The following is a 14,135-nucleotide window of genomic DNA, read 5'->3' as shown; positions in this document are numbered from 1 at the left end:
CAAATGGGGTTCAAATGTTAATGATATAACATCAAGAGCCTCACGTAGACTATTTTCACTATGTATCCTGAAAAGGTCTAGTGCACCAGTCAGTGACCTGGTTACAGTATTTACATCATATATCAGACCTGTGCTGGAATATGCCTGCCAGGTTTGGCATTCATCATTAACTGTTCAGCAATCTAATTTAATAGAAAAAATTCAAAAACGGGCATTGCGCATAATTTTGAGCCCACATTATGTTAGCTATGAATTAGCCTTAGAGCAAGTAGGTTTGCCTTCTTTAAAGTCCCGTAGAGAACAGATTCTTCTCAATTTTGGCAAGAGTCTTTTAGAATCTACCAAATTTAGAAATATGTTACCAGCATATAAATCTGATAGGCATTCAAGATCGTTAAGGAGCAATACTAGTTCAAAGTTGGATTCTTGCAGATGTCGCACTGAAAGATATAGGCGGTCTACTATTCCACACTTAGCACGAATCCTTTAAGTTTAATGTTTAGTTTAGATCTTTTTTGATGTATTTTATTTCTCAGTTTATGATTGTAATCCAACCTTTTCAGCTCTTGCTGCTGGTTGGAATTTGATGTTTTTATACCTTAATAAATAAATAAAAAAAAAATAAATAAATTACGTCACTTTTCAGTGTTCTGATTGGTCAAAATGACAACATTTGGAACAATTTTTCTGCTGCTCTGATTACGTCACTTTTCAGTGCTCTGATTTTTCAACTTTTGGAAAGCTTTCCGCTGCTCTGATTGGTCAATCAGTTGTTCAATTCATTGTCCAATTCTACAGCACACATTGGGTTATTTGTAGCGCAATAGTACAAGCCAATTTTAGACCCTTTTATTTTTCGAGATAACTGGTGTCTATGGTACTATAAGATGATCATAAAGCAATATATGATCATATGGAGCAATTTTATCTCATAATAATTGAATTTAAAAAACCAAATATTTTGGCCATTTTTCGAAAAAATCTTTTGTTTAAAATGGTTAATTTTCGACCCTTTTATTTTTCGACATAACTGGTGTCTATGGTACTGTAAGATGATGATAAAGCAATATATGATCATATGAAGCAATTTTATCGCATAATTGAATTTAAAAAACCTGATATTTTGATATTTTCAAAAAACTCCCTGTACTATTATGGGCCTACAATATTTACAGCTATTTTTACAACTATTCTCAACCTCTGTTATATTTAGATTGTATGTGTTGAATAAAATCTACTTAAATTGCGCTTTAATAAAACTAGTGTTGGTTTATTATAACTCATAACTATTACATAACTATAGGCTTGCCACTTTTAACACAATGTATTGTTACATAACGTTATAGAGAGATATCTTTTAGTAAATAGAACCTATTTTTACTTACATGTGTATATATTTGCTGCCTTTATAGACAATATATTGTTACATAACGTTATAGAGAGATATCTGTTAGTAAATAGAACATATTTTTACTTTACATATGTATACATTTGAAACCAGTAAATTACATATATTTTATTAGACCATTCCCGGCTTTGCATACACTGGTAAATGGTAATAGTTATAGCTAAGAAAACTGAGAAGTCGTGTCTCAACTGAGCGTTTGCTACCTCCGTCGCCGAACTCGTTGGTGAGGTACTGACGATCTTGCTTGTCCAGTTCAAGATCTTGGTCAATCAACTGACGCACTTTCTCTTCCAACGCTATCACATCTTCAGCCTGAAATAAAAAAGCACTACCTCTCTGTGATGTGTCCAAATATGGTAGTGATATGTTTAAATATGGTAGTGATATGTTTAAATATGGTAGTGATATGTTTAAATATGGTAGTGATATGACATCATCATGTCCATATATGGGCACAACACAAGGCTTTAGTAATCCCTGGAAGTAAGATGCTTATTACTGCAATAGCCTCATCTTGTGACATTAAGCAGGCCATATTGTGTGCATACAAATATGAAAAATATCTGAGTACAATATCATAAAGAAATGGAAAAACATCTACCACCGGTGATCAAGAAATAGTGCAGAATATAGAGACCTAAAGCTCTGTCTACACTATCAAATTTTATGTGATGTGCCCATATATGGACATGATGATGTCATATCACTACCATATTTAGGCATATCACTACGATATTTGGGCACATCACACTTCTTTTGTCAAACTAGTTTGATAGTGTAGACAGAGCTTACAATTAAGTGTTATCATAATCATAATCAAGATTGAATAGGCAATAATCTACTAATAAATCCACACAGAATGTAAAGACTTACCGGTTTTTGTACAAGTAGTTCTCTAACCTCTTGTCTGAAGTCTGGGAAGCGATCGTGGAAAACAGCTAAGCTCCATGTTTCACGGAAGAAACTGAAGAAATCAGCAATGAGTCCTTCATCAAAGCGCGACAGCATGTTGTTAAGCAAACGCTCATGAACGTTGTACAAACAGAGTAAATTACTGGTATCGATTGCCTGTGAAATATAATATAAACTTTATTTCATATTTCTCTCTCTCTCTTAAAACGTTTTCCGTCACTCCGACATTACGCTTTCCACTTGTTTCCATATTTATTTTTATATTTATGTAGCTCTAAATACAGATTTTGATCAAGTATTATTGCACTTGTAAAAAAGCTCTGTCTACACTACCAAATTAGTTTGACAAAACGAGTGTGATATGCCCAAATACAGTAGTGATATGACATCTTCCATACATCACATTTTTTTGTCATATAAAGTTTTATAGTGTAGACAGCTAGCTTTATACGTTCCACATAAGAGGATGTTTAAAACACAATAACATCTTTTTGATTCATGTGTTTTAATGTTCGTCAACAATGTTTATTGGAGTCACTGCCACTAACCTGTTTAGTAAGACATGTTATTGTTTCTATACTATTGTATTTGTTGATATGAACACGGAAATATCCAGGTCCATCAGTGGTTCCAGTGACCAACTCACGCCCCTATACAAAATATACATAAAACTTTTATTATACAAACAATTACTGGATTCACCTGGTGAAGTTCGACCCACACCAATATATTAAATTAAAAAACAAACAAAATTACATAAACTAAAAAAATATAAAAGAAAACAAAGCTACAATTTCTATTTAATAATTTTATCCGATCTTATCTGGTCTTAAGAAATATATACAGTATTTAACTAGATAGTAAATAGAATTTGTAGGTGCAGTTTTAATTTGTACATGAATTGAATTCCATAAATTAGCTTCATAGTATTTAAAAAATGTATTTATTTTCCCTTTAAAGAAGGTATTTAGATTCTGTTAACTTGCTGTAGAATAGAATCTTACAAAATATGTACTTGAAGTGCAAGTATAAGAAACGCTCAAGGCCGTCATAAAACATTTGCGATGATTATCTTACGTCCTAAGGACATTAAAGCACGATACTGAATGTCAACATCATCCGCAAACACACTTTGCAACAAAATTAATTTTTCAAGTATGTTTGATGTCATATGTATTGATTAAACAAAGTATTGAATTTGTGTCCGGCTTGCATTTTGACATGATCAAGTGTTCTTATACGCAGATAAAAAAAAAGTAATGAGTGAATTCGTTTTTCGTTTTTTGAATTACAAGCATATTTAACATAGAATGACATTTTACACCGTCCCAATTTCTTGTTAAATCAGATTAATAAATTTTCATAGTATAAAAAATATTTAAACAAAATTGTAGTATGTATGCCTCAAAATGTATGCATAAACAAGACAACACAAACAAACAAACATGTTGTTAAAAAAATATGTATATAAAATTACTAAGAAATATAATTTTATTTTCCATTTAAAATATATATTAGTTATTCGTTTATAATAATGTAAACCTGTTTTGCAGATAACTCCCTGGGTTTGCTCCCCTGGGTTTGGTCCCCTGGGTTTGCTCCCCTGGGTTGGGATCTCTATTTCTAAGTTATTTGATTGCATTTCCACTGGGTGCCATTGCAGTTAAAAACCATCCAACCGTTCTTTATTCCATCGTATGTGGATAATTGCGTTCAACTTTACATGTGCAAAGTCGTTAATGTTCACGGTAAGGTGACAGAGTTCATGTCGTTATAATTATCCTCAATATTATTCCTAGTCTTTGTACTGAATGTATAATTCATTTATTTTGACTATTGAACTTATAGTAATCCTGTATTATTATTTGTATTTTCTTCTGTATTCTTACTTGTTGTGTATTTCATTGGAATTAAATAGGGCCTCTGAATATAAACTAAAGCTAGTTTGACAAAAAAAAGTGTGATGTGCCCAAATATGGTAGTGATATGCCCAAATATGGTAGTGAAATGACATCATCATGTCCATATATGGGCACATCACAGTTTTGGTCACATAAAGTTTAATAGTGTAAACAGAGCATTAGGTATCTTAAGACTAAGAAGCTAACTGAATATCAACTATGTCAGTTGGAAGGGTAAAATCAAATTAAATCAGTACCTGTGGGGTAATAATATTTAAGACTCTCTCTGTTTGTTCATGGGTGGAATGGTGGGTTAATATAGCCTACTGTCAAGGGTATTGGTATCAATGAATTTTTAAATAAATATGGTTTTTGAGTTTCATGAGTGGAGTAATGGGTTATTTGAAAGTGAATAGCAGTGAAAGAGTTTTAATGGTGGATAAAAGGGCCAGGTCTGGGTTGATTGACTATGGGTACTAGTTTAATGGTTAAATTCAGATGTTAATAGTGCATGAAAATTTAAATTGTGTAGGAAAGTACTGTAGTATGTAAACAAGAAAAGTTCAAACAGAGAACTACATTCATAATTTATCTAAAGCTCTGTCTACAGTATCAAACTTTATGTGGGAACAAAATGTGATGTGCCCATATATGGACATGATGATGTCATATCACTACCATATTTGGGCACATGACATTTTTTTGTCACATAAAGTTTGATAGTGTAGACAGAGCCTGAGGGAAGAGAAATACATAATAAAATGAAGCAAAACATTATATATTTAATGATAGAATATTTGTTTATAACTTACATAGTTTTGCTGTGTCATCATTTTTTCTAACGGTTCATTTAAGTTTGGTTTTGTGAAGTGGAGATAATTAAGACCTCCTGGAAGTATGGCGGCTTGAACCTTACTACTGTGGTACATTGGTATCAGGTTCATACTTTCTTCTGGTGGCTCTGTGTAATTCTCAACGGTTGGGTCAAATAATCGTAGCATTGTGGACGCCAGCATTTGACCTACTTCTCGCGAGTTAAAGTTACTTTGCGTCCTAAAAGAAAAAGTGTAAATCAAGAACTGAAAGACAGATGAATTTTCTTATCATTTTTATAATCCCTTATTTTTTTTTGTAGAAATTGTATTTACAGTATGTTTTACCATGTATTCCATGGTTTATATACAATATTACTATTGTAAGCATAAAACCAGAACACCGAAAAAAAACATAATTTCTAATTTCATTGCCAAACACTATCTTGTTGATGTAAAAGTAAAAAACCAATTTAATTTAACAGCAAATTTACTTGCAAATTACAAGAAATAACATTAAAATGTATAAAGCCAAAATAAATAAAAATATTGATAGTTAATTAAAAATGAAATATTTTGAAAAAACACAAATTATCACATTCAATGCCATTTCTGCTAAACTGCTAATTTCAATTTGTTCAATAAAAAGAACATTTTTAACCAAATTTCTGATTGCCTATCACATAAAACCTGCAAGAGGGCAGAGTGATATCAAAGCAATATTGTACGTGCTTCTCATGGTACCAAAAGGTTAATCAATTGACATGTAATACTAGCACATTTCTCTTATCATTATGAATTATTTGAAGAAAATGCTGAGGCAGCATCCATCAATCAATCAATATCAATCAATATAATCAATCAGAAGAATACATACTCGAAGACATGAATTGATTTTTGGAAAATATGGCATGGTTGATGATAATGGCCGATTTATTTAAATCCTATGCTCTCTATGGCACCCCTCACATCAAAGGCCTATAAAGCTAAAGGTGAGTCCTGTGTTCATTCTGAACATAGGGGAATGACCTGTTAGGAACTCATTGTACTAAGCCTTGGCATTTTGTGGTAGGGTGGCCAGTTCTTTTCCTTATCCTCCCTAGTATTTTTCAACCAGGTACTCATTTACAGCTGATTGGACTGGGAGTTGTCGGGAATTGAACCCGGGTCTCTCTGTATGACAGTCAAGTGTCCTAACACTATCTACTATCTGTCTATAACAAAGGCTTAGTATATTTTGAAGAGTGAAATGGTAAACTTACCATTGGTCCATATGGTACTTTCTTTGGAATTTTGTGATGGGTCCGGCCGCTCGGATGGACAAGTCATTGGTGTGGAAGTTGGCATCGATTACAAGGCGTCCATCAAAGACAAGGCAACTGTCATTGATAGCTGTAAAAAAAAGTTAATAAAAGTTTTTAAGATAATATAAAATGACGTTGTTATATTAAACTTATTAGTGCAGTATTATCTACAGTACAGGAATTTTGTGTGTTTCTAAACAAAATACAAACCTTTAAAAGCTTCAAAATCAACAGCTTTCCGATTGAAACAGAAGAACACAGAACATTCAAGTTTTAATGGTTTTGCGTCCGACGTAAAAGAAGCGCAATAAACTTCCTCAGTACTCTTCCCATCATTCCATTGAGCAAGATAGTACCCATAATGCACATGGACACCTTTGGCAGCTAAGGCATCACTGACGGCTGTTTCGATTGTTTTGTTGTTGAAGCAAGTGGGTTCATAGTTGGGCGGAGGGTGTACAAAGTGGATGCGGCTTCCTGGGGTGCCTAACTTTAGTAATGATTGCACTGTAGTGTATGCGTCTAGGCTGGATCCATATACAATAGCATTACCTTAAGAAAATAACAATTATTTACATTTGAGGAGGAGTGAATTCGGCACCTCTATTTAAATGTCAACTTAAACTTTTCTATTAAATTAATAATGCTTGTATTGTAAGGCGCTCTGATCTTTGTAGGGCGCCATATAAAAACTTAGATAGATTTGCCATGTTTGATTGGGACTAGCCGTTAAGTGTCATTTTTCCATCTATTTTGTTAAAAATAAGCTTATCATTTGAATAAAAACTTACTTACTTAAGTGCTTTTGAGCACAAAGGTTTTATGTCTATATATACAGTAAAAAGTCAGCAAAGTTTATGCTATTCCACATTATTTTGATGAATTATTAAATTAATTCAAAAAAGTAAACCATCTACCTTCTGTTGTGATGAAGTTCTTTCGCAACCAATTAATAGCCACCCTCGCATCATGTTCATCGTTCACCAGAAGTACGTTTCTTGGAACTCTGCCAATGTATTGCCGGTTTGGATTACACGTCAGTTCATTATTCGCTGTCAGTTTTGCGATGTCTACACCTGTGGGGGCGGTTGTTTGATACTGCTGACCGGTCGCAATCACAAGGTGGTCATACGGGACCTTTGCACCTCCTATCACTTTCACATATTTGCTGGCTCTGTAGAAAAAGTACAATTTCAAAAGTATTTATTTTGTTGTGTTTCTTATTTTTGTGTTTTTTATTTTTGTGTGTTTGCACTGATTGTGTGTGTGTCCGTTTTATTATGATAGCTTTTATATTTATATATCGAAATGTTAAATTTGTTAAACCAAGTTACAATAAAGAATATGATTATGAATTATTATTCTATCTAATGTTATTGGTGTTTACCTTGTTGGGTTTATACATGGAAAATTTCAAAAACATATTTCTTTTTAATCGTTATCACTAATCAATAATCAATCAATATCAATCATAATCAATACCTATCGATTGCAATCATCTTAGCATTGACAACGTTCACCCAGGTTCTGAGTGAGATTTGTGCCAACTCATTCTGTGTGTAGTTATGAGGTGTTGAGAGGAAGCCTGACACGACATCATCAGGAGTGTTGTCTCCAGGTAGGCCATGTGGAGAGATCAACACAAGGTTGTTGAACCGCAAATGAGGACTGAAAAAATAAAACAACAAATAAGTCAATTTGTAAATGGCGCAATGATTTTCTTATTTGATAACCGATAGTTGGTGTGTATATTTCTACTACAGGAAAATTAAAAAAAAACATGTATTTAAATTACATACCAGAAAGCAAGAGTCTCCAAAAATGAGATGCTGACGTCTGACGCTCCAACGATAACAATACGAGCGTTAATGGTCACCTTCGGTTCAAGGGTCAGTTTCCGGTTTATGTGATTCAAAGCATACTTCTCCTAGAAAAAGTTATTTAAAAAAAATGTTAATGCTAACATTATAAGTACAGCATTGTATGATTTTTGTATCCATAAAAATAAAATATTACGGGAAAAAAATATTTCCAAACTCCAGAATCATTTCATTTTGATGATGAAATAAAAGCTGGCATACCTGTTCTTTGATAACTCGTTCTGAGGGTGCATTACCACCAAGTCTTTCCAATGGGTATATTATTTGACGACGAGATCGAACCGGCACCATGTAATTTAAGCATGTAACAAGAGAATGCCGTGCAGATCCCTGTAAGAAGAGAAAAACAAAAGAATTTTGTTAAACAAAGAAAACAAACATAACATTGTTACATTGTTAACTAGTCCTAGTACTGCCTTAAAGATGTATTGTCCCTTGAAACACAAAAAAATGAAGGTCAAAATATTCTAAATTTAAATTGGCCATATCAAAGTAATATTAAAGTTATTCACTTTAAGTCGAAAATTCGAGCCAAAAGCAACATGTTTACGTAATTAACAGGTAAATTAGTTTGATTACACTTCGTCTGGAAAATCGTCGCGAGCGAAAGTAAACAAAGATTTCAAACCACGAGTACGCATTATGCATGATGCTAATTGGGATTGTTTACAACTCGTCACGGTTGAGAAGGTATTTTCACACAGATCGTGAGGAAGTTTTATGATTATGCATACAGAGTAGCCAAACAAGCGCGTTTCATTATGGGGTATGTTTTGATCGAAAACTTTGACTGGAAGTCAGAGTTATTTTTTAAACAAAAAAACGTCTGTATTTCAGTTAAATGATTTTTTTTTCGAAAACTTTTTGGTGATAATTAATAACTATTATGATACTTCAAAATGACCCACCTTTTTTCGAAATCTGTTATTTTTTATTTTTTTGGAATTAGTCAAAGGGACAATACATCTTTAAGCTCTGTCTACACTATCAAACTTTATGTGACTACAAGTTGTGATGTGCCCATATATGGACAGGATGATGTCATATCACTACCATATTTAAGCATATCACTACCATATTTGGGCACATCATACTTTTTTTTCTAGTTTGGTAGTGTAGACAGAGCTTTAAACTATACTAGAGCTATAAATATGTCAACATTTTCAGTACCTTTGAGACGGAATAAGGAGGAAAAACCGGATAATACAGGCACGATCGATGAGACTGCCGGAGCACTTCCTTCAGCATATGCTTTGTGTAATGCTGGAATATTGGATTCATCGTAAAATGATAGAGATGAGCATGTTCATCACGACGATGATGGTTGTAGTAGATGAAGTCTTCAATATTGTAATGTGAACGGACGTATTCAATGTCCTCTTCACTGCGAGTTATGGCAATGCTCACGATTTGGCCTTCGCACTCACCCACAAATGCCTGGATTGGCGTTCCGTCCTAAAGAAAGAACGACAAAATATTTAATAGTTTAACTCAACTATATTGCTACTAATGTCCAATAAAACAATGTTTTTGTTAACAAAATAATACTTACATCATCCCGTCTTGCACGGTTGAACTGATCAAAATCAACCAAAATCGCTTCTTTGTTTTCGATATTTTCAACAAGCTTTTCTACGTTACCTCTATCAGTGACGCACACAGGTCGTACATTGAACGATTGTAGAATACCGGATCTGTTGAAGATGTACAATTCTTGAGGCAGTGTGCTTGGACATTTTGGGGTAGCTCGCTTCAAATTAAAAGGAAAACATAATTTAATTGCTAATTACAATAGAAATGTTGAAAAATCATGGAATTTCTATTTTTAAATTCTTCACTTCTTAAAAAAAAAAATATGCTACAAAAAGTCATATGTTTTACAAAAAGTCAAATATTGACAAATTGAAATGTACCTACTAATATTATGTTATCTGGTATGTGTACATGTATTTAAAAGTATTAAACTTATTCTTACCACAAAACTCTGTAGAAGTGGAAACTCAGGAACCAAATGAGGCACAGTTATCACACAAAAATCTTTATCAGGAAACAAAGAAAATGCTAGTGGTAGGAAATCCAGAGACCTAAAAAAAGTACATTATTTAATCCTCAAGAAGAACGGTTTATTTTTTCATATTGTGTTAGTCTCTGTCTACACTATCAAATTTTTGTGACAAAAAAATGTGATGTTCCCATATATGGACATGATGATGTACTTCTTTTGTCAATCTAGTTCGATAGTGTAGACAGAGCTTTATATAAATATATGAAATTAACCCTCATCCTGAATTGTAGATGAAAATGAGAACCAAATGTCTTACCTCATTTCATATTGTTCATCTATACAGAACAATTGAATACAGAATGCGTTTGATTCTCCTGCAAACACTGGTTCAAACACAACCTCTGGCTGCACCTCATCCCCCAGTATGCTGCTTTCTCTTGATATCATAGGCTCATCGGCAGCCTCTGTCACAGATCTACTGGATTTCTATTAAAAAAAAGGGAACCAAAATGTCATTGTTTCTAACCAACTGATTAGAAAGTAGTTGTCATTTGATGCTCAGGGAGTGGAGTCGAAACACCCTGGCACCAGGTCAGGATTGAACCATGGATCTTGAGATTGGAAGACAAGACAAGACAGCTCCACTACTTGCTTCAGAAATGGATGTCTGTTTGGCTTGCTGCAGTGATAACTTTGCATATAAGTCCTAGTAGTTTTTATAGAAAACAAATAGTAAGCTGTCTCACCTTTGAAGAAGTTTCTGAGTGGACTGATGCAGCATCATCTACATCGCTTGGTGCTGGAGTACCACTAGAAAAAAAAAGACCATTTAAATTAAAATCGACTACTAATATTATATCTTCATATAAAATTCAATTTAGATATAAGAATAATGAAATGCCATGATAAGTTCCTACCCGTCCATATGAACATCACTGAGCTTCTGTTGTACTGATGCTTTTGTTGTGGCACCACTGCCTATAAGTAAACAGATAAACAAACATTTCTATGACAGTAGTATTATGTTTCGTCTGAATCATGCGGATTAAAAAAAACATTTGAAAAGAGTACATGATCATCTCTTGGTGTGCTCTGGGCCATCTAGGAGAATGGTCTTTTAAAGTTTTTCTTTTCTCTTACCTCTTGAAATTGACTTTGAATGAGGAGTGGCTTGTTGCGAGGCTGTCTTTCCACCACTGGCAGGCCTGGTTTGCTGAGAACCCTCTTTTGTACCACTGAGAGGTCTAGCTTGCTGAGAACCTGTCTTTGTACCACTGCCAGGCCTGGCTTGTTGAGAACCTGTCTTTGCACCACTGCCAGGCCTGGCTTGCTGCGATACTGTCTTTACGCCACTGCCAGGCCTAGCTGAGGAGGTTTCTTCTCCTTTTTTGATAGAGGCCACTGAACTTGTCCTTGAATGAGACTTCTCTGAGTTGGCCTTGCTACCTGGTTCATCCTCTACAACAGGAGTTGGTTCATCTGTGAATTAGATCAGATTATTTTTACTTTCACAATGCAGAACTAACATCATGTAGACAGAACAAAGCTATGCAACCGGCAGTAAACTACACCAGAATGGTAAAAAGGCAAATGACTGACCTGGTGGGGTAGGTGGTCGTAGTACATCGTCAGGGTGTGGTTTACGAAGACCGTGGAATGGAACCAGTTCAAAGCAAGAGTTAAGTACTTCAACGTTCACTTCATTTGCAATACTCATAAACCCAACAGCTGTGTCTTCCATCTTTAAACAGAAACGCCACATGTTAATGTATGTAAATCTCTATATGCAAAATCAGTAAAAATGAATAATTTTATGCAATAAAAAATAAATATTTAGGACCTCTACAATAAGGGCATGGTGATTTTCATCTTGCGCCTCTATCAACTCTGCCAGAAAGTAATTGCCGTAGGTTGTCCCCAGCATGTCACTCTGTCTGTTAAAGATTGGGGTCAGGTCATCGTGATCTTCAACTCTAACAAAGAAACAATTAAATGTGATACAGTATGAATATTCAATGTTTTTTTTTATAGTTTTTGCCAAATAAACAAAATTGTTGTTAATTTCAACATGAACACAAAATTTGAGGCTAGGATGCAAAATGTGGATTAATGTAGATGTGATATTATTTAGTTCGATAGGTTAAAGTTGAGCTGAGAATAGCTGGGTATTACCTTAAAAAGCATTCCTCCACCCAGCACAATTGCATCATTGAGATAACTGGGCATTTTGGAAAGTAAAGAGTTTTGTTTTTTACCTTGCTTTTCTCGTGTATAAAACAGGACACATTGTATGTCGATGACAAACAAACACGGCACACTTCTCGGACGGTTTAGCGCCATCTTTGCGATCCATTGGGATAAACAAATCAGCCAATGCCAGGTCAGGGTAAACTCCTCCAGGCACCACCAGGAAAATGAAATGGATATCAGGAACAGCATTGAAAACAGTCCTGCAAACATTTTAAACAAAATATATAATAAATCATAGAGGCAAAATATAAATAATAGTCTTAGTGATGAATAATTCGTACCTTATAATTTCTTTAGCACTGCCATGAGAAAAGTCACCCTTTGACACAAAGTAATGCATAAATAGTGTGTTTAAAGGCTGTAAAAAAAAGAGATTGATTTGATTGAATTTACTTGAATTAAGAAGATTTGAACCCAATATACAGAAATATTCATTTAATCCATGTAAAGACGAAATATATAAAAATTCCTACAGCCGATGACTTTTTTGACCGACCAATCATTTTGTGTTCGTTCAGTTGCATCACAGCGGTGAATTAAGTTTCAACCTATGATATATTCAACAGCCTACCACACCTAAAATAGGATATTTTGAAAACATTTTGAAAAGTAAATTACCGTAGCTTTCTCTGTATCATATTCTGCATTGAGCCATTGCTGCCATTTGCTTTGATCAACATCAGGCAAGTTAGGATAGTCAAAGAATGCAGCATGGGCTAACACTTCTTCACGTTCGTTGTTCAACGTCACAGCGAGTACAGACTTTTCGCTGTGAAAACAAGACAATTTATTGTTCAATCTTATAATAGATTTTTTTAATTGAGTGTTTGAGTTTATTGTTACTATGGACAACTTCTTTTGACCTCTGACTGTTGACTTTTTGAAAAGGTTAGGCCTAGAGACTTACATTAAGTGAACAATGTTAACTCTGCCGAATAATTGTTCTGTAGACGGTGAAACAAGTTTAATGATGTTTGCTGCATCGAGTGATTCTGTTCGTCGAGCATTTATTACTTCACCTAACCCATTGGCAGACTTCAAAACAGCCGACGTAGCCATGTTTTCTTTTTCCTGTTTGAAAAAAAAAAACAAAAATCACATCACATTATTAATTATTTAGTCAGAAGTACATACCTAGGCCCTAGAATAACTAAGCTTACTTACATATACCTAGATAGCCTAGTACCTATGCACAGTGTTCTGTGGCCTAGGCCTACTAGGGAGCAACGATGCTAGCCATCAGATGCTCAGCGCGTTGAAGTGCACCAAACCACCTTTGTCAACCCTGATTTCAGAACGCTGATCGGCCTAACAACATTCGTCGATTTGTCGTTAATAAATTGGTAAGTTAAGCTTACAAAGGTGAATTTAAATAATGCAATTATATCTGGATACATGATTAGTATAAGTTGTATAACCTTATCCATTCAAACACACTTACCGTAAGTTGATTTTCGTCCTTTGAAGAGTATTTATAAAGTGCCGTTTAAAATACAACCGCCATTGATTCTATGGCAACGATATACATTAGAGGTCACAGTTCATGTGTATCGTACGCATGAATGATTACAACGACATTTCCGATGAAATTTAATAATAAATATCAATTTATAACGATGATAATGATATAATATTAGTTTTTAAACTTAAATGTTACAATAAT

At 34.2% G+C, this 14,135-nt stretch overlaps 1 protein-coding gene across 1 annotated transcript; it reads right to left on the bottom strand.

Annotated features, from left to right (window-relative positions):
* Positions 1-1,232: 1,232 nt before the first annotated feature.
* On the bottom strand, positions 1,233-13,992 carry LOC144851692 (cilia- and flagella-associated protein 61-like). The gene is made up of 24 exons (XM_078709282.1): positions 13,914-13,992; positions 13,380-13,543; positions 13,091-13,241; positions 12,754-12,830; positions 12,478-12,672; positions 12,063-12,195; positions 11,822-11,963; positions 11,363-11,701; positions 11,140-11,200; positions 10,969-11,032; positions 10,539-10,708; positions 10,193-10,301; positions 9,770-9,967; positions 9,388-9,672; positions 8,419-8,547; positions 8,137-8,264; positions 7,820-8,005; positions 7,255-7,511; positions 6,548-6,889; positions 6,296-6,425; positions 5,034-5,274; positions 2,869-2,970; positions 2,282-2,476; positions 1,233-1,720 (listed from the first exon to the last, which is right to left on the bottom strand). The coding sequence occupies exons 2-24, from the start codon at positions 13,529-13,531 to the stop codon at positions 1,520-1,522; spliced, it is 3,987 nt and encodes a 1,328-aa protein (XP_078565408.1). The 5' UTR covers positions 13,532-13,543; positions 13,914-13,992; the 3' UTR covers positions 1,233-1,519.
* Positions 13,993-14,135: the final 143 nt, after the last annotated feature.

This window comes from Antedon bifida, chromosome 9, assembly GCF_963402885.1.
Source record: "Antedon bifida chromosome 9, ecAntBifi1.1, whole genome shotgun sequence".
Classification (NCBI taxonomy): Eukaryota; Metazoa; Echinodermata; class Crinoidea; order Comatulida; family Antedonidae; genus Antedon; species Antedon bifida.
The sequence above is the reverse complement of the archived record's forward strand: the minus strand, read 5'-3'. Positions and strand labels throughout refer to the sequence as shown.